A 21118-nucleotide genomic window follows, 5' to 3' on the forward strand; every position below is an offset into this window, starting at 1 on the left:
ATTTTCTCTGTAACAATAAATGTGTATCTGTGGGATAGACATCAGCAGTTAAAATGCTGGGCCATTGGATGAATTTTCAAGGGGGTAGCTTAGCTACAAAAGGGTGCTAGAGTATTTGTGATAATTTGACTTATAATCTTCAAGGGGCAAGTCATGGAACAGGAATATCCACCTCTCTTATGTTAGGTCCCTGATAGAAAAACACACTAAAAGTTGCTCGAATAAGGCCACTCTGAGGAAATAAAAGTTAGTATCAGAAAAACTACGAATGTCCTAGATGTCTTGACACCATGTCAGGTAGCAAAAGCACCAGAAAAACCTGGGGTTCTTCTCATTGCAAATGCAGAATCCTACCAGCAGAAATGCTGATTTGGCATCTCTAGGGTAAGGATAGGGACTGCGGGGAGCTGCCTTTTAAATGGGCTTCATCAGGATTCCAGCGCAAGTGACACTAGACCACACTTTAAGAGATGCTGTACGGTTTCTACTATCCCCTCCCTTTCAGCCCGTTGATTTATCATCAATGACATTTTTAAGTTTCTAGCAAGTCAGGTTGCCAGGTACAATACAGGACAACTGGTTAAATTTGCATTTCAGATAAACAATAACTTCTTAATGTAAATATGTGTTATGATAACACAAAATAATATAAAAGTATAATATCAATATGTTATAATAAATAGAATATATGAATAATATTATAAGTTATATGATTGAATTAAATGGTATGAAATATTATAGTATATTATGATAAAATATAAATTATGAATAATAAGAAATTATTCAGTATTCATCTAAAATGCAAATTTAACTGGGCACCCTGCATTTTTATTTGCTCAATCTGCCAACAGGGCTATCAAGGGAATTCTCAAACATACAGAAGTAAAAGGAATAGTAGAACAAACCCACATATAACCATCACTCTGCTTGGACAATTATCAACATTTTGCCCCAATTGTTTTTTCATTTAGTTTTTGTGCCTATCATTCTATTCTATGCTGTGGGGAGAATGCAGAAAAAAAAAACTCGTGTCCTGGGGCGCCTGGGTGGCTCAGTGGGTTAAGCCTCTGCCTTTGGCTCAGGTCATGATCTCAGGGTCCTGGGATCGAGCCCTGCATCGAGCTCTCTGCTCAGCAGGGAGCCTACTTCCCCCTTTCTCTTTGCCTGCCTCTCTGCCTACCTGTGATCTTTCTCTCTGTCAAATAAATAAATAAAATCTTTAAAAAAACAAAACCAAAACCAAAAAACTCGTGTCCTTAAATAGCTTATCTTCAAGTGGGGGGAACTCAATGAACATTCCTAAAATAACTAGTAAAGAAATTAGTGTTAAAGTCTATAATGCCTACTGTAAGGAGCGCAGGAGCCTGGAGAAGGGAGCGTCAGTGTCGACAGGAGAGGTCTTGGATGAAACAAGCCCAGAGCTGGGATTGTGTAAGGCCCAGTAAAATCTGTTGAATAAAGATGAGATGAGCAGACTTTCCAGGTAAGGTAACCAGCATGACCAGATTGTATTCACTTGGCTCCATAAAAGTCTCTCTCTATTTGAAAGTACTTACTGCTCCCCGCCCCCCCACCCCCGGGCTTCACACTTTAATCATCAGGGCCCACAGCAGCTGTCACCCATCCGGCTAATATACACCAAGCCCTACTGCAAATTACATCATCAGAACCGATTAGCCCTTGAATGTGTCAGCACAATGGCTGTTCAATCTTCTCTGGACGGCTTGTTAATTAACCTCTGCAATATGCTGTCTTTGACATCATTGGGGAGTTCAGTTTTTTTCTTGATTGAAAGTAGCCCTGGGGAGAATTATAAATTGATAAGAGAAACAAAATTCTATTCAGATGCCCAGCTTTATGCTCATGCTTTTGAAACGTCCTGGCTACTTGAGCCTATAGGCATAGGTCCAATAATTAGGAAAAATTCAGGATGATGCTGTAGCTCATATCTTGAATTTCATTAGCATTTGAAATGGTCTATTTTCTTATGCATGTGTTAATGGCACAAAATCTAGGGTCATACATTTAGTAAGTTTTTGCTTTTAAATTCCTCTCAACTTCACATGCCACTAATTCAAGTACTAGGGATGAAAACTTGAAAAAATATTTTATTGAAATATAATATAGATACAGATCAGGATACATAACCAGTATCCCCAGGAGCCCCCTTCACACTCCCATCTGGAAAGTGACCCCTTCCACCCAAACAATAGCCACTATCTGTACTTCTAACACCACAGAGGGGTTTTGCCTAGTTTTGTACTTTATATAAATGGAATCATACAGTATCTGCTCTCTTTTATATCTGGCTTCTCTCAATCACTCAACACTACCTTTGCAAAATTCAAGGGATGCTAATTTTAAAATGACTTTTGTTATGAAATAGATAATATGTACCCCACATTAAAAAATTGGAGAACACATGACTTTTCATTAGCTTTAAAATGACACTTGTGCTTGTACACAATTTATTTGATCAAGGTTATAAGCTTTTATAAAGGTCCTCAGCAAAAAGAAACGTTCTCATTTCTTTTTTGATATTTTTATTAATCCTCTTATCCTGGCCTAATATTATGTCTGTTAATCCTTAGCCAGCCCCAAGTGCCTTACCATCTTTGCAGCACCTTTATAATGAGAAGAGAAATACAGGAATAAGATGCGGTTTATTTTTCAGCTGGTGTGCTCACTGGTAGCTGGTGGCCATTAGGAAAGTAGTTATGTTGCCAGCTCTGCCCCTGTAAGGACATCTGTCATCTGTCAGAGTGACACTCTGGGACTTTTCTCAGAAGAGTGGGTGTGTGCCCAAGAGTTGCAGTGAAGAAACAAGGTTGGGTTGTTCGTGCTCACCTTATTATGAGCATGAGTTCAGCTGAAAATAGCCCACTTATCTCATAAGCCACCCAGTAAAAAAGGGAACCTCCACCCTTAGCAAAATGCTATGTAGATCTGTGGCTTGAATTATCAGGCATAATGTAGTGCACAGATAACTGTCACAGAAATTTACACACCATTAACCACAAATCATGCCCAGTGTTTCTCTGAGATAGACATTCTTTTTTCAGTTTTTAAAATTATGTTAAAATACACATAACATTAAATTTAGCCTCTTAATCATTTTTAAGTGTATAGTTCAGTGGTATTAAGTACATTCATTCACATTTTTGTGCAACAATCACCACCACCCATCTCCAGAACTCTTCTCATCGTATAAACTGAAACTCTGCAGTGTTAAATAATAACTCCCCATTCCCCCTCTTTCCCGTCTCTGGCAATCACCATTCCACTTTGAGATACAGACTTTTAAAAAAATTACAAAATACAAAATTCTTGCTCATGTACTTAATCCTGGCTTTGGGGACCCAAGTTTTCCTTCTAAGAAGGTCATTCTCTGCTCTCCAGGATGAACTCCAGCCCATTCTCTTCTCCTCTCTTCATCTTTGCAAAGGTCATCACCCTAACCTCAGGATTCCCTTTGGCATCTCAGACCATTTGTGCAGGTAGGAGGAGTTCCTTGTTTTAAATATAAGGACTTAGAGTGTATCTCACCCTCAGCCATCTCTTGTTGTCATTTCTGGTTCTTCTCATTCTAAAGTGTTCCAGTGAGTTGCATGCTGGTTCACACCATGCCTCATGCTGACTTAGGAATCTTCTTCAAAGTCCATGAGGCAGGATGGGTTGTGAGTGACTCTCTTCTCATACTAGGTAATTTCTGACCTGTTCTATGATTCAGTCCCTCACCCCTTATTTCTTGAGCCACCTCACCTTGCCTGACCCAGTGGCCCTTCTTAAAAGAGGACCTACCATCAGGGACTTTCAACCATAGCTAGTTGAAAAAGTCAGCAAATAAGCTCTGCAAAATTCAGCCATAAAACTGGACAAAATTGACTAGAACAATTACTTCAGTATTCTGAGAATCAATGAAATGCCCACAACAATCTGAAAAGCACTTATGTTTGGACTTGAGGGAAGAATGGTAGGTGTCTGCAGCATTCTGGCCTGGGGTTGTCCCTGTTCCCTCCCTGTCCCCAAGCCTGGGTTGGTCAGTGTAGACAATGTTCTGGCAGATCAAAAGGGTTCATCAGTTTGGTTTGCCCTCCCTGCAGGGAAACTTGAAGAGCTCCAGAGATGTTAATTACGTGGGCTAATACAAAAGACTATAGTAATCTTGTTCTCATGTCTTGTCTTAACTTCTTTAAAAGACATACAGTTATACAAAGCAATAATTATAACATTGTATTGTTGGACTTATAGATATTCAAATGTAATAAAAATGACAATAATAACAAAAGGGAAGAGGAAATAGAGGTTTATTAAAGCAAAGTTTCTGCCTTTTTCTAAAATTAAATTAGAATTGATCTGAACTAGATTATGATAAATTAAAATGCATATTGTAACCCTTAAATTACAATCCTTAAAAAAGTAACTAACTTTTTGTTTCAGAATTAACAAAGTAGGGGCACCTGGGTGGCTCAGTGGGTTAATCCTCTGCCTTTCGCTCCGGTCATGATCTCAGGGTTCTGGGATCCAGCCCCACATCAGGCTCTCTGCTCAGCAAGGAGCCTGCTTTCCCCTCTCTCTGCCTCCTCTCTGAGTACTTGTGATCTCTGTCTGTCAAATGAATAAATAAATAAAGTCTTTTTAAAAAAAAATTAACAAAGTAATTTAAGGATACATTGAAATATTTGACATAAAAAAGCCAGTCAAGGAGGAACACAGACAACTGAAAAAAAGAATTGACATGTAGAAAACAAAGAGGGAAAATGGCAACTCTAAGTCCAACCAAACCAGCAATTACATTAAATGTGAAAGGTCTAAACACCCCAGTCAAAGTGCAGAGATTATCAGACTAGATAAAAATACACAGTCCAATCATACACTGTCTTTAAGAGAGAGAGAGACCTTAGATTCAAATAGATCTAAGACACAAATAGATTGAAAGTGAGAGGATGGAAAAGATATACCCCTCACACAGAATCATTAGAGAACTGGAGTGGTTTTATTAATATCAAAGTAGATTTAAAGACACATACTACTGGAGATGAACAGGGACATTTCATAATGATAGAAGAGTCAGTACCTGAGAAAGATATAACAATTATAAATATATATGCACTTAACAAGTAGGTCTCAAAATATATGAAGTGAAAATGGATGCCTATCCCAGAGATAACCCAGGCGAAAGAGGCAAGGATAAGGTTGCTGTCTCCCCATCCTCCCAACTCTGGTCTCCTACCTGTCCTGCCAAGTTGCACAGCATTTATATTGACATGTTGTAATCACACATTTACTTGTTTGGCTCACCCAGAGCCCCTTTGCCCTTTTTATGCCCAGTATTGAGCACTCTTTAGCATATGCAGTATATTTTAAAAATTAATCAACAACTGACTGGTATTCCAGGCAGAAGGCAAGAAACAAAAGAGAATATGGCATATTCTAGGAACTCTAAGTTTTTTCAAATGCCTTCAGTAGCATTTCTGAAACTGAATTCCTTGAGCTGTTAACAGAGTTTAGTTCTCAAACTGAACCCACTGTGTTCCTTTGTTGGACATTCTCAGTGTCCATTACCGTGTTGAAATTTGTTTCCATCCTTTCTCAAACTGATTTGACAAGACTTTAATAATATCTTGAGGAAGTACTCCTCAGAACAGCACTGGGGAGATATGAACCTAGAGAGTAGGATAGCTGTGAAGGGTTGTGGGAGATGAGCCCATAGGGGTAGGCAGGAGCCAGGCCATGAGGAGCCTGGGAAGAAATGGTAGGAAATTTGAATTTTATTTTTGCAGACCACATAAAGTCATTGAATGATTTTACTTAGACAAGGGAGTATCATTGTGCAATTTGCATTTCATAAGGATCATCCTGGCAACAGCATAGATGATGTATTGGAGGAAGGCCAGGCTCAAGGCAGAAGAACTGGTTGGGAAAGTGGTGGCAGCAGCCCATGATGAAAGCTTAGACTAAGTCTGTGGTAACAGGAGTGAGGAGGAGGGACTGAGCTAAGAAAACATATTTAGGAAACAGAATTGACAGGTCTTCATGATCAATTTCATCTAAGGGTGAGAGAGAGGGAGGCATCCATGAAACGTTCTAGTTTTCTGACTTAGACTGTTGGTGGGTGGTGGTGACATTCATTTGACAGAGAAAAGATGGGTAGAACTGTGAGGGTAGAGGTTTAGTGTGAGGTACTCAGGAAAGTTCAGTTGGAAATTCAGAGGTGAAGCTCCAGAGAGTTCTGGGGCGGATGTGAAGAGGTGAGAGTCATAGAAATACTGGTTCGGTGGAAGTCACAGGTTTGAATGAGGTGATTCAGAGCGAGTAGGGTGAGAAGGAAGTGAGCAGGAGACTGATCCTTGGAAATCAATATGTGAGAGATCAACAGAGGAAGGATTAACTAAGAAGGAAGAAATGGAGCAGTAGAAGGGAAACCAGGGGCACCCTGGTGGCTCAGTTGGTTAAATGCCTGACTGTTGATCTCAGCTCAGGTCTTGATTTCCGGATCTTGGGTTCAAGTCCCATATCGGGCTCCACATTGGGCATGGAGCATATTTAGAAGAGGAAGAGGAAAAGGAAGAAGGAGAAGGAGAAGGGAAACCAAAAAAAGGATATCAGGAAGCCAAGATGGGATAGGGAGAAAATATGATTAGATCAACAGCAAGTTCTAGAAAATCAGAAAAAAATGAAGAATGGTAAGTAGCCACTATCTTTAAGAATGTGAATGGAGGGGCGCCTGGGTGGCTCAGTGGGTTAAGGCCTCTGCCTTCGGCTCAGGTCATGATCCCAGGATCCTGGGATCGAGCCCCGCATCGGGCTGTCCACTCTGCGGAGAGCCTGCTTCCTCCTCTCTCTCTCTCTCTCTGCCTACTTCTGATCTCTGTCTGTCAAATAAATAAATAAAATCTTTAAAAAAAAAAAAAAAGAATGTGAATGGAATTGCTACCCTTGGGGGAAAGTTCTAGTAGAGGGGTGGAGAGGGGCAAAGTTAGTTGAAAGTTAAGGTGAGCCAGACTGTGGTTGGTTGAATGAGAGACAAGTGTGAATAGTAGACACCTATTACTCTTGCAAGTAATTTAGCTTTGAAAGGAGAGCAAGAGAACTACAGGGTAGTAGCTCAAGGGGCTGGGGTCCTCAGAGAAGCTGTTTCCTTAAAGATGGATGGCACTTCAGGAGAGGGGTAGAGCACACTTATGTGCCAGAGAGAAGCCAGAGAGAGAGGGGGAGGGTGTCCTCACAGGGGATTGAGCAACACTACTGAGGAGACAGGAGGAGATGTGATACAGGTGAGGCCCGTGATAACAGGCCCCACAACGTTTTCTGACTCTAGTAGCTTCCCCATCATTTGACGAATATCCTTAAAACAGAACTGTTAGGATAGATTCAGTAAATTAGACAGAGAACTCTTGTTACATATTTTTGTATTCTCTACCATAGCATGCTAGATGGGGCAGATACGCCTACGATTCTTAAAATTTATTAAATCATTCCTCTGCTCCAGACTCGACAACATTCTATTGCTGACAGGGAATGAAAGTAGAAACCCATTCAAGTCCTTCAGCATCTAGCTAACGTCACGGGCTGCTCCTGTTTCCACTGTGGCTGTCCTCTCCGGTCAGGCTGCTGTGTCGACTTGCCCCCAAATGTGCCTGGCTCATCCCGCTTCCTTTGCCCTGCTCCCACCCTATTGCAATATTATCCCCCGCTGTATGTATAGGGAGACTGAGAATATAATCCCGACCTATCCTAGCCTATAGGACCCTTAGGAATGTGCCATCTGCCCATCTCTCCAATTGGATTTGAAACCACTCTCCCCCACGCCTTCTTTGCTCCTCCAACAGGAAAGAATTTTCCTGTCCCCAGACATTCGCCCTGAGTTTGCTGCCTGAGATGCTCTTTCTTTGGCATTTTTTGTGGCCAGCTCCTTCTCATCCTTCAGGTCTCAGCCTGAATGTCACTTCACCTCATGTGATGAAAGTCGATCTATGCAGAGTACATCTCGCACCCCATTACGAGTGATCATAATACATTTTTTATTTCCTTCAAAGCACTGAGAACTCTCTCTGCTTATTTTGTTGATTGTCCTTCCCTCCTTCCCCCAACAGAATGGAAGCCCCATGAGGGCTCTTCCCAGTCTGTCCTATTCCCTTCTTATCCCCAGTGTCCAGTGTAGTGCTTGACAAGTGGTTTATGAATGTGTTCCATCAATAAATGAACAGCTCCTACACACTCTCAAACCCCAGCTTAAATCCCACCTACTTAATTAATAATAATAATAATAATAGCTGATATATATTGAGTGCTTCCTTTGTGCCAGCACTCACATATGTTATCTTACTTAATGAGCCTCCTCCCCCATTGACCTCCTGTAACCCATACAGTACTTATGAACCAGGACACACATTCTGTGTTTACTTGAAATTTAGCCTCCTGCTTTGTTATTTGATATATTATATGCATCACTCTTTTTGCTCCAGTGAAGTGAAAATTGTTAGTGCTCCCCCATAGGACTCAGAATGTTCAAGGTATGCTGAGTGACTAAATATATCCCCCCAGGTTATAAGATTCACATAATAAACGTGTTGATAAGGGGGACGCCTGGGTGGCTCATCTGCCTTCAGCTCAGTTCCACATCTGGCTCCTTGCTCAGCCGGGAGCCTGCTTCTCCCTCTGCTTGCTGTTCCCCCTGCCAGTGCTTTCTCTCTCTCTCTCTCTCTGTCAAATAAAAAAATAAAATCCTTTTAAGAATTTAAAAAATGTTGGGCGCCTGGGTGGCTCAGTGGGTTGAAGCCTCTGCCTTTGGCTCAGATCATGATCACAGGGTCTTGGGATGGAGCCCCACATTGGCTCTCTGCTCAGCAGGGAGCCTGCTTCCTCCCTCTCTCTCTGCCTGCCTCTCTGCCTCCTTGTGATCTCTGTCGAATAAATAAATAAAATCTTTAAAAAAGATTTTTAAATGTTACTAAGTTATGTTTATTCTAAACTTCAGACAGAAAATCGAACCCAATATACAAGGGGTCAAACGCCAATTAACCAGTAAAATGTCAAAATGGTTAAGGCTAGATAGTTTGAGGTTTGAGGTAGGAGATATGCAGTTTGAACTCCTCCATTTCCAGAAGAATTTGCTAAAATCTTAACTTTCTAGAAAAAAAATTGTCCAGCCTGGCAAAAGTGCTTCCAAAACCCAGCATTATCTCACACAAAGAAGCACTGCAGCAGGTTCCTTAAGAAAGTCTCCCAGCACGAAGCCTTGGATTTTGAAATATCTGCTTTGCCGTGTCATGCAGTCCCAAGCTGAAGTGCCCTCCGGTGTGCATGATCTCAGGAATCCCTTTGTACATGCCGTGGATAGGAGAACTTGGCCACTATCCTGATGAAGATGGCGGGAGGAAGACCCTACCAAACTTCTCTAGATTATTCTGCAGTCTGGAAATCCTGTCCCACATCTCACCTTGGGTTTCAGCTGCAACCTGCTAGTTCAAGTTTTGAGCTCAGATCAAAGGAAACATCCCTGTTCCCCAAGGAATCCACCCTTCATTGTAAATATGACTTCAGGGGCAATCTACTCTGCTTACCCAATATGGGGATGGTCCTCCCCAAGGCTCTTAGTAAGCTTGGAGTCCCCAAGGGCTCTTATTGCTAGCTTTCTACCCCTGGGTGAACCACAGGAGTTATTCCTGAAGTCTCGGGCTCTGAGGATGCACAGTAGTGATTTCCTTCTTGGGTTCCACCCTGGAGCAGATGTGTACAATCAGGAAAATGTCACCCGACCTGTCTCTCCTCATCTGATAGGTCAGCCAGAAGCACCAATTCTTCTGGGTGTCCTACTGGATATGCTTTCCTGAAGAGAGCTCCCTTCTATTAAAAAAGGTATGTTCTCTCTTTTTTTTTTTTTTAAGATTTTTTATTTATTTATTTGTAAGAGAGAGAGAGAGTGAGAGCGAACACAGGCAGACAGAAGGGCAGGCAGAGTCAGAGGGAGAAGCAGGCACCCTGCAGAGCAAGGAGCCCGATGTGGGACTCGATCCCAGGACGCTGGGATCATGACCTGAGCCGAAGGCAGCTGCTTAACCAACTGAGCCACCCAGGCGTCCCAAAAAAGGTATCTTCTCTTAATTGTATTTTAAGCTCCACAGAAACAACTGTTCATTGCAATAGAATATGAGCAATGCTGTACTTTGCCAAGGATTCTGTTTTTCACCTTCTTCAGTGGTCAGAGTTATAATTAAATGCCAGCATTCTGATGATACACATTTTCCATCCCAGCTGCTTGAAGTTCCTTCTCTGCTAAATAGTTTAGTAATTATCTCTTTGGCCACTACCTGCCTCCCCCAGGGAACGGCCTGCCAGGACGACCTCTACTCCTCCTTCCATTTTAGAGTCTCTATAAATTAGGAAGAACTCTTTTCATCTTGAGTAATGTCATGATGTAGCTTATTTATTTATTTATGGGAGTGGAATGTGGCTATCTTTTCTCACTTTAACTTAGGACCACTGGGGACAAGGTAGCCATGATTTACCAGAATGTCAGTTTTTCAAAATCTTTATATGCACAACATTACGGAGTATAAATGGAATAAGAGGAAAGAAGACAAAATTTATTGTCATAATCGTGTGGGGCTAGCTTTGGGAGAACCAAGTGTTCACATTCATTCAAGAGCTCACATTTGGATACTGACATTATCTCCAAGCAAGACTGTAGAATCCCAATGTGTGTGTGTGTGTGTGTGTGTGTGTGTGTTAGCACATCACTCGCCAAATGTAAATAAACATTTAAAATATGCCACAGGGCAATCCTGCTCTTAGTGTTGCGTTTTTTTATTTGTTTATTTAATATATCAGGAACCAACTCCCCGTTACTCCCACATCCACCCCACGCAAGAGCCAGTCCCAGGCTCCTGGGGGGCCTGACTCAGCATCCTGCCACCAGCGGGGGACAGGGTGAAAGGGAGACTTGGAGGATGGGGTTTGGGCAGCAGGAATTGCAGAGTCAGGACCCAGGACTCAGAGACTTGGGCTCTGTGCTCCAGCGGAAGCCCATGAAGGACGGATGGAGGGACCAGAGGACTGCTCGGGCCCGCAAACGCCGGAGAGCCTGGCCGCCACCTGCCGGCGAGCTGGGGGCGGGGCCTCGCCGGGCGGGGGCGGGGCGGAGGGCGCGACGGGGCGGAGCCGTGGCGAGGCGCGGGCCGCGGGAGGGCAGGCCCCGGCCGGGAGAGGTGGGTCGGTGGCGGGCCCGGAGCGGTTCCCGCTGCGACTCGGGAGGCGCCCTGAGCCCCCGCGCACCAGCGCCGGGCGGGGCCGAGGCGTCCGCGGCCTCGGAGCGCCCGGAAGGGCCGGGCCTGCGCGCTCCTGGGGGCCGGGGGCTGGTGGCGGGAGCGCGGCGGGAGGGGCTTCGAGCGGGTCTGCTAGTCGTTTCCGTTTTCCTCCTTGTCTGAGGCTCATTCCCAGACCGGAAGGTGCCGGGGCCGAGCGACGCACAGTCCCACCCACCCGGACCCCCTTGTGTTTGGCCACGCGGGCCCCCATTCCTCTCCAGATCCCGCCCATCCAAGCGGTTTCAGGGTACGCCTGTATGGAGACAGCTCCCCAAGGTGAAAAGTTAGCCTTTAGCCGTTTTGAAGTTCGTACCTGGGGGGAAGGAGAAACACTCCCGTGGAGCAGAGGAGATGCCAGAGGGAGAGCCATAAGGAACGCACAGGCCCTCACCCGAGGAGTGCTTTTTTGCTCTAGGCCCGTGGCGTGAATTTGCCGGGCCCTGGACCCCTGCTTCTATCCCTCCCGGAGTTCGGCATAGCCGCCTGGAAGCAGCTTCGGGACCATGCTGCTTTCACCCTTTAAAAGCATTGCATCCTGATTTTGTGTGTGTGTGTGTGTGTGTCTCACATCTAGATCCTCCACTCAGTGACGCAGAGCCTTTCAGGGTTGGCTGCGAGCCAAACCCCAACTTCCCAATGCAGCCCGAATCCAGCCAGTGTGAAGAGGAGACCCCTTCCCTCTTGTGGGGCTTGGATCCAGTGTTTGTAGCCTTTGCAAAACTCTACATCGGGGATATCCTGGATTTAAAGGAGTCCCGCCAGGTACCAGGTATGTGGCTGGTGGGCCTGGAGGATGCCCAGGGCTGCACCTGCACCTCACCCTTCTTTCTCCAAAGCTGCAGGAAGCTGGGGCTTAGTGGCTTTCAGGAGAACCTTCCCTGCTGCAGGCTCTGAAGATGACCTAGCGTGGACTCTTAAATGAATACTTTTCTGTGCAAGTTACGGAATCTAAGTCTTATTTTTATTTTTTAAAATAAATGCGTGGGGAAGTAACCTTTGTACCCTGGAATGTTTGGGGTTTTGGGGGTTTTTTGTTTTGTTGGTTTTGGTCTGGCTTTGAGGTCTTTAATATTTTAACATGCCTGGTTGTTTTTCTCTGGGACAGCTGTTGGTGGAAAGCTTCAGTGGACCAGACATCTCTAGGCCTGTTCCCTGGCCTGGACATGTGACTCACCTGCAAAGCTTAGGTGTCCTCTTTGTAAAAAATGGGGATTAACCAGGCCTGATTTTCTTGTGGGATTTTCTTTTGTTTTCAGCTACTCAGAACCAAGTAATATAAACTCCCTGAGAGGAAATACATTATCTGCCTTATTCATCTACATAATTCCAGTGCTTAGAACTGTGCCTGGCATGTGGTGGGCCCTTAGAAAGTAATTGGAGCAACAAAGTATTATCAATGTAAAGTTAAAGAAATCCTTTTTTTTTTTTTAAAGGTGGTTACTAAAGATAAGTTCTTCATGCCTAGAAACATAACAAATATAATTTGGGGTAGATTTAAATAATTCACATAGCTGTGTATGGATCTTCACATGTTTACTGTGCTAGGTGAGAAGTTTGATTCAACTCTTTGCTGTTTTGAGTGAAAAGCAAGCTGTGAGTCAGAAGTAGTCAAGAAGCTCAAGTATGCACGGTTTTAATGAGAGGATGTTTTGTGTGTTTCCAGTTCTAGGTACAAATATATTTGGAGGACCTTATTCTAAAGCCTTTTGTGCAAAATGCCTTGGTTTCCTAATTATTGTTGGAAATGATCTATGTTTGGTTTTTTGTGTTTTTTTTTCTTGGAAGGCAGCCGTCCTCCCCCACAGTTGTCCATTTTCCAGAACAGGCTGGTATTCTTCACAGCTCATCTCCGGAAGAAAGTAATTCACACCAAATGCCAGCTTTGCATTTGAAAGAAAGGTCTTATAGAGTGGCTCAAGGAAATGTCTGGGCATGATAGGGGCTTAACTCTTTCTGCCGGCGAAGGACCTCATGATGTATTAACAGCCAACCAAGGAAAACGCATCCTGATGGTCTTTGCTAGGTCACTGGTAATGCTGTTTTAGATGTGATTTTGTTGCCAGGTGGACTGGGGAGACTCCTGACCCCGAGGCCTCCGTCCATCTTTTCCCAGAGATGTTGCCAGAAGCTCTTGGTCCCATTGCAAGAGACAATTCAAAGAGAGACCCAAGGCAAGGGTTGAGCGGTGCAAATCAGAAAGTTTATTAAAGCGAGAGTACACTCTCGACACAGAGGGAGGCAAACCATAAGAGACTCAACTTTAGGAATCAAACTGAGGGTTGCTGGAGGGGAGGTGGAGTGGAGGGATGGGGTAACTGGGTGATGGGCATTAAGGAGGGCATGTGATGTGATGAGCACTGGGTGTTGTATGCAATGAATCATTGAACTCTACTTCTGAAACTAATAATATACTATATGCTAATAAATTGAATTTAAAGAAAATTTAAAATAAAGTGAATGCAGGTGAGCCCAAGGGAGAGCTGCATCCCAGGTTTTGGGCTCCTGTCTTTTGACAGGTGTTAATTAGGAGTTGGAATATTTATTACCTGGGGAGGCATTTTTTTGAGGAGCGGGTCTTTGTGTCTTTTCCCCCTCCCTTGATCCAGGTTCTTGGCTTTCTTTGTCTTGATCCAGCTTCTTAAAGCTTTGTTTTTGGAGTGCTGCAGGGACAGGTCTCTGACTTCCCCCATAGCTAGCCATGACTCCCCCTTTTTTGGCCTCCGGGCATCCTGTAAAAACCTAACTGCTGACTGTAACAGTTTTTAGAATGAAACATCATGCTCGAAGCAGGCACCAACCATAATTGTAAGAGAGTGATCTTCTTGAGATTATACTGTACGGCTCAAGGGGTGGGAAATTCCCCTAGTCTGGGTTTTTCTTTCTATGTTGTTTTCATTGTTGTTTCTGGTTTGCTTTGAGGATAGGGGTTGTTCATGCCGACCCCTGGGGAAAGGAGCGGGCTAGAGATTGAGTTGTCATTGGCCAGCGATTCAGTCATGCCTGCAAAATGAAACCCGAATAAAAACTCTGGACACCAGGCTCAGGTGAATTTTCCTGATTGGTAATCGTGCATTGATTTGTCAGGAGGGTGATCTGTTGTGTGGGTGTGGAAGCTTTGCGCTTGGACTCTTCCAGACCTTGTCCAATGGATCTCTTTAGTTAGTGAGTCCTGGTTTGTACCCTTCATTATAAAACTATAGTCATAAGTCTAGTACCTTCCTGAGTTGTGTCCCATTCTAACAAAACACCAAAGCCGAGAGAGTTGTAGGCCCCCTAAAGTTGTAGCCAGTTAGTCAGAAGTGTGGGTGGTTTGAGAACACGCCGATTCAGGGCTGGTGAGGGAAGAAAGCAATTTTGTGGGAGACTGTGCCCTTGACTTGAAATTTGACCTGACTTTGTATTTGCCATCCATCAGAATTGCCTTGCAAAATGGTTGCAGAATGTCTGCTTCTCTAAATTAATCTGCAAATTTAAACTAATAAAAAATATTATGAAAAAATAGTATCAAGTTTTGGGTGGTGGTGATGGTGGTATTTATAGGGTTGGGGGGTCTTTTTTTTTTTTTTTTAAGATTTTATTCATTTATTTGACAGAGAGAGACAGCAAGAGGGGGAAAACAGGCAGGGGAAGTGGGAGAGGGAGAAGCAGGCTTCCTGCGGATCAGGGAGCCTGATGTGGGGCTCGATTCCAGGACCTTGGGATCGTGACCTGAGCCGAAGGCAGAGGCTTAATGACTGAGCCACCCAAGTGCCCCTTGGGGTCTTTTTTTAAAAAAAGATTTGTGAAAGAGAGAGGGAGAGAGAGGAGGAGTGTTGGGGGAGGGGCAGAGAGCGAGAATCTTCAAGTAGACTCTCCACTGAACATGGAGCCCATGAAGATCTCACCCCCATGAGACCATGACCTGAGCTGAAATCACGGGTTAACTGCTTAACCAACTGAGTCACCCAAGTGCCCCAGTTTTGGGGTCTTTTTTGCTTTATCTTTTTGTTTATAGCATGCAGAAATAGTCTTTATTATTCTAAATATCTGTGTCATAGACTTTAATAATGGGATAAATAATGAATCTGATGTTTAAATCAAAATCTGTTACTTAGGGGCGCCTGGGTGGCTCAGTGGGTTAAAGCCTCTGCCTTCAGCTCGGGTCATGACCCTGGAGTCCTGGGATCGAGCCCCACATTGGGCTCTCTGCTCGGCGGGGAGCCTGCTTCCTCCTCTCTCTCTCTTCTTTTTTTTTTTTTTTAAAGATTTTATTTTTTTTTTTTTTTTTTTTTAAGATTTATTTATTTGACGGAGAGAAATCACAAGTAGACAGAGAGGCAGCCAGAGAGAGAGAGGGAGAGGGAAGCAGGCTCCCTGCTGAGCAGAGAGCCCAATGTGGGACTCGATCCCAGGACCCTGAGATCATGACCTGAGCCGAAGGCAGCGGCCTAATCCACTGAGCCACCCAGGCGCCCCTAAAGATTTTATTTATTCATTTGACAGATCACAAGTAGGCAGAGAGGCAGGCAGAGAGAGGAAGGGAAGCAAGCTCCCTGCTGAGCAGAGAGCCCGACACAGGGCTCGATCCCAGAACCCTGGGACCATGACCTGAGCCGAAAGCAAAGGCTTTAACCCACCAAGCCACCCAGGCGCCCTTCTCTTCTCTCTTCCTGCCTCTCTGCCTACTTGTGATTTCTGTCAAATAAATGAATAAAATCTTTAAAAAAAAATGTTACTTATATTATCCAATCTTAGAGGGTCTGATGAAGTGGGAATAGTGCTTTTGTAAGAATTATATGCAAAATAGTATCTTGGGCACTTGAATATTATTAGACATCAATTAAATAATGACAGACTAAAAAGAGATCAATCAAAAGTACTTTTCAAAGAGAGAAGCCAGGCGAATGTCTTGCTGTGGTGGTGGCAGTTTGGGGATAGGCTGCCATGAAAGCTGACTTAGTCCTCCCTGTGTGACCCGGGTCCCTCAACCCTCCCCACATGACCCTATTCCTTCCTGGGGACCTAATGGTCCAGGAGATCCCCCAGTATGTTTGGGCCTCTGGGGACTGCATGTGGAACAGAGGCAGCAGGAACAGAAGGACCATGTGGGGAAGGCTTCGGCTTGAACTCCCCCGTCAGCCAGGATCTGTTGTTTGGGTGGTTTTCTGTTGTTTGCTTCCTGAGCTTTCTTTCAGTCGACAGAGCCACCATCCAACTTTTTTTTTAAATTTTTTTTAAGATTTTATTTTTATTTATTTGTCAGAGAGAGAGAGAGAGTGAGCACAGGCAGGCCAGAGTGGCAGGCAGAGGCAGAAGGAGAAGCAGGCTTCCTGCCCAGCAAGGAGCCCTCTGTGGAACTCGATCCCAGGACACTGGGATCATGATCTGAGCCAAAGGCAGCCGCTTAACTGACAGCCACCCAGGTGTCTCCATCCAACTATTTTTAAGCTCTTCTGTCGTAGAATAGAATCTTCTCTTGATAGAAGGACGTGGTCCTCTGCACTTCTTGTCCGTCCCTTCAGCTTCTTCTCGTGGGTTGCATTTCTGATACGTGTAGTCATGTTTCTCTACAGGTGGACACGTGCCTTCTCTATTCCCAAGCAGTGTGTTTTCTCCTTGCTTGATTTCCTCTGAATGTTTTGATTCAACCCATGCATTAGTTTCTCCTGAATTTGCTCTCCTTTATTCAGAGATGCTTTAGAGATGTTTTCTATATCAATTGGTTGAGTTTGGAAGGATTTTTTGCATTTTTGAGTGACTCTGTCTGCCCTTCAAGGTGAACCACTGTCAGTGTAGAAGATAAAAGTTTAGGGAGTGCCCTTTTTGGTGCTTTCTTTGAGAGAGAGTCTGTTGTGTCTTCAGGTGAAGACCTGTTCAGATTTTTATCTAGTGGCCTGACACAGTTGGTAACCTTGGAGGGTTGGCCTCCATCGCAGGTGACTTGAGCACCCTCACTGGCTTGTGTCATTAGTCCTGGCTTTTTATCACCTTTTCATATACTTCAACCCAGGCAAAACACCTTTTGGCTAGCTCTGTTTCCCTTCTTAAAGTGTGTCGGCTCTTTACTATAAAACCACCATAGTAGCACATGGCAGGGTGTCCCAGGGAAACCCAGAGAGTCCTGGGACTATCTTGAATTTCCAGACGTCACCAGAAGAGGACCCTGCAGTTGGGAAGACATTTCAGGGATAGGCAGTGGGCTCTCCAATGGGTCCTGAGGCCTCCATAGTTCTGCTTCCTACTACTAATGTCCTGGGGGCCACAAGTGACCACATGGAACCCTGTAGAGTGTTCTGTCTCTAATGCCAACAGATGCCTGGCAACCAGGACAGACCAGCCATTGAGATGGGGGTAGGGGAAGACCAGTCAGGTTCTAGAAAATGGTTCTCTCTAACTTTGCTCTGCTCAGTGCACCAGTAGACAGTGTTATTACCTGTCCAGTGCTTTTCGGGAAGCAGAAAGGGCTGGCTGCAGCCAGAAAACAGCATGGAGCTCAGGCCACTTCAACCCCTCCCCCCCGGCCCTATAGCAGACCCAGTAGTGCCATGCCATAGCTCTTCTCTGGACACAAGCGTGTCAGGCCATGGTGCTGGGGAACACTTCAGTAGAGGACTCCGTGTCCACATCCCTAGGGTAGGCCCATAGTCTCCTGATTTACCCTCCTTTCTGCCGCCGGGAAGTCTGAGCTTGCCTGCAGTGGTCCTGCAGGACTCTCCCTCTGAAGTCGCCCATTTCCCTTTGTGTTTGGTCAGTGGAGGCAGGTGGGGGCAAAGGCCCCAAGGGTCTCACGAACCGTAGTAACTAAGGGACCTGGATAACAATCCTAAGAACACAGGAGGAGTCGATCGGAACAGTCCTGCTCTTAAAATTGCATGGATTTTCTGTGGAGCCAGTTTGTCCCCATTCTACCTGTGTTCCTGGAAGAGGGTGATCCTCCTTCGGGATGACACAGTGACTCCGGCTCCTTCCCCTGTAAGGCCCCGCCATTTCAGCTCATGGCCCACACAGTTACCCTGTGCATGGTCTCTAGCCAACCAAATATTCTTTAGAAGGATGCCCTGCTTGGGAGAGGACCCTTCTTTAGGGTAAATTGCCACCATTTTTTTTTCCCTTCCAACCACATCTGACTCTCCTAGAATCTCCAGTGGGCTGAGGCTCAGAGCCTTCTTATCCATCCTCTGTGACTCTTCATGAGTGACTTGTCCCCAACCCCTTTATCCACATGGGATACCATCAGCAGAGGCCAGTCTGGGGGTGTTGAAGGGCATCAGGGTTCAGGCCGCAGGTCTGTCCCACCATCTAACCCCATGGATGTGGAGAACAGAGGCTCTGACCAGGCTTGATGGGGAGGGAGGAGTTGGCCAAAAGTCGGTGCTGATGAATCTTTGTTTACAGATCAGATCTTCATCGAAAAAGGAAATTGCCATTTAGACAGTTATAGCCCCTTTCTGCAAGTGAAGAATTCAGCCATCATGGGGGAAAAAACAGGCTGGAGAAGATTTTAGTCTGGGCTAAAGAGTGGCAGGAAACGGACGCACGTGCAAGTAGCTTACACCAAAAGGGTCAGGATGTCAGGGGGCTGCAGACAGGAAGCCTGCAGGGGCCAGGATAGCACTGGCACCCAGGATTGGAATAGGGAGTCCCTGCAGCCAGGAGTCCCTCTGTCTGTGTCCCTTCCTAGGTCTAAAAAGGCATGTAAGGTTTCTCCTCTCAGTTTTCTCCTCTGGTGGGAACCTGCCTGCTGGCATCTGTCCTCTGAGTTTGGAGAATAGTTTTAAAAAAGAGAAGTTTGGGGGGCACCTGGGTGGCTCCGTTGGATTAGCGTCTGACTTGACTTTTGGTTTTGGCTCAAGTTATGATCTCAGGGGTCCTGGGATCAAGTCCCCATCAGGCTTCGCACTCAGCGGGGAGTCTGCTCCAAGATTCTCTCCCTCTGTCCCTTCCCCCACCCCATTCACTTGTGTACATGTGTTCTCTTCCTCTCTCTCAAATAATTTTTTTTTTTTAAGAGGGAAGTTTTTGAGTTATAATCTGCTGGCTCCAAAGAACAGCATTTTTTTTTTTTTAAATTTGGTAACCTAATTTATCTTCTCTTTAAAAAAAAAAATCAATGTTAATTCATAGAAATGATGACCGGCTTTCTAGAAAAGTGCTAGTAAAAAAAAATCAAGTCTTTCCTGTGATTTCCTCTTTTCTTTTGCAATCCCTCAAAATAGATTTGGTCTCATAATCTAATGACTGTTTTCAGGCCTGTTGTGAGAGGTCCACAAGAAGGCACATTTCATTTTCGCAAACGGAAAGAAGGTTAACCAAATCTAGTTGGGCAATGTTGGTTTTCTCTTTTCTGCATTAGTACAGGCTTCTTTAAAACCAAACTGTCTACTTTGGACCCTTAAGAAAAAGACATCTGAATTTCTTAGGGCTTGCCATTTGTCAAGGACTGATTTCTTTTCTTTTCTCTCTCTTTTTTTTTTTTTTAATTTCAGGTGTATTTTTTTACAAGGGGCACCCAATAAAGCAGGTAGAGATCTTGGGAACTGTAATTGAAAGGAGAGAAAAAGATGCTTTCTACAGTTATGGAGGTAAGAACAATTGTGTCTGGCATGGAGTTTATGTGGAAGGACCTCCCTTAGCTGATCCTTGCCTTTGAAGCAACGGCAGCCTTTCCGAGTGGCTGGGGACGCTTATGGAGCCCACACACTTCTCCTTTCTTAGGAGCCCCTTGGAGCCACTGACGTGGACTGAGAATAAAATGAGGCAAAATGTAGGAATGCAGCTGATGAATACTGTCGAATGACAGCTGATAGGGAGTTAGGAGGTAGAAGAATTAAAATATGACCGTGTTGATCAGGGACAGACACCTGATACTGGAGGGCATAGCTGTAAATAGCAATGGATGGTAGCAGATGTTTATATTGATACCTTTAAAAATAAAAAGGCCAGGGGCGCCCGGGTGGCTCAGCCGTTAAGCATCTGCCTTCGGCTCAGGTCATGATCCCAGGGTCCCTGGGATTGAGCCTCACATTGGGCGCTCTGCTCAGTGGGAAGCCTGCTTCTCCCTCTCCACTCCCCCTGCCTCTGTTCCCTCTCTCACTGTATCTCTGTCAAATAAATAAATAAAATCTTTAAAAAAATAAAATAAAAATAAAAAGACGAGATTAATGTTAAGGAAGACTCTCCCAAGAAGACAGGGAGGTATGAAAAATAATTGACAAGATTTATATTCAGAACAGGAATTTTAAAAGGCCTTTTGGTACTCAGGGCTGAATATCTATTATCAGAAAATTTCTGTCTCCTCATGATGATACAAACTAAATAAAGGATTTCTGTAGTTTAGACACCAGCAATTAGCGTTGTGGGTCTTGAGTTTTTTCATTGAGTTTAATGTAAGCATTTTAATCTGTTGCCTTGTGCAGCTCTTAGAGTCTCCACAGTTAAGAGGCCAAGCTGGGTATTTCCTGGGAAGCTGAACTTTGGATTCTAAACCTTTGCTTTTAATTAGCGGCGTTGCTTTCTGTTGTGTTGCCCTGGGTTTGTGTCATTGCTCTACTTGTGGAAACATAAAAGGCAGTTGAACTAGGGGACGAAGAACATCACCCTGGCGGTCTGTGCGCCTTAGATAATGTAGAGTATGGATGCATCTTGTTGTATTTCCTCAACGTGTTCATTTTCCTGAGGATGATTGTCTCGTGCTTATGAAATAACATGTGAGGGAGGTTTCTCGTGCCTTCTTCTCTTCCCCAGCATCTATATTTTTTAAACTCCAAAATAGATCATCTTGTCAGGCATTCCCATACTGGATCTCTTCTCTATTTTACCAGAGGTATTGG

General features: G+C 44.5%; 2 protein-coding genes across 13 annotated transcripts in view; one reads left to right on the forward strand and one right to left on the reverse strand.

Moving 5' to 3' along the window:
* The window catches only part of LOC123388755 (translation initiation factor IF-2-like), a 38667-nt gene extending 27147 nt beyond the window's left edge, over window positions 1-11520 (reverse strand). Inside the window, exon 1 of the mRNA XM_045069003.1 lies at window positions 11098-11520. Coding sequence (XP_044924938.1) covers window positions 11098-11520 — 423 coding nt within the window. The remainder of the gene's footprint in view (window positions 1-11097) is intronic.
* The window catches only part of STN1 (STN1 subunit of CST complex), a 44176-nt gene continuing 34119 nt past the window's right edge, over window positions 11062-21118 (forward strand). For 5 of the 12 annotated variants that reach the window (XM_045068632.1, XM_045068636.1, XM_045068637.1 and 2 more), the window contains exons 1-3: window positions 11063-11210; window positions 11884-12078; window positions 19775-19870. In XM_045068632.1, coding sequence (XP_044924567.1) covers window positions 11946-12078; window positions 19775-19870 — 229 coding nt within the window. In that variant the 5' untranslated portion in view covers window positions 11063-11210; window positions 11884-11945. The other 7 variants (XM_045068631.1, XM_045068641.1, XM_045068634.1 and 4 more) reach the window with 4 other exon arrangements.

This window comes from Mustela putorius, unplaced genomic scaffold, assembly GCF_011764305.1.
Source record: "Mustela putorius furo isolate JIRA1106 unplaced genomic scaffold, ASM1176430v1.1 tig00003909_pilon_pilon_pilon, whole genome shotgun sequence".
NCBI lineage: Eukaryota > Metazoa > Chordata > Mammalia > Carnivora > Mustelidae > Mustela > Mustela putorius.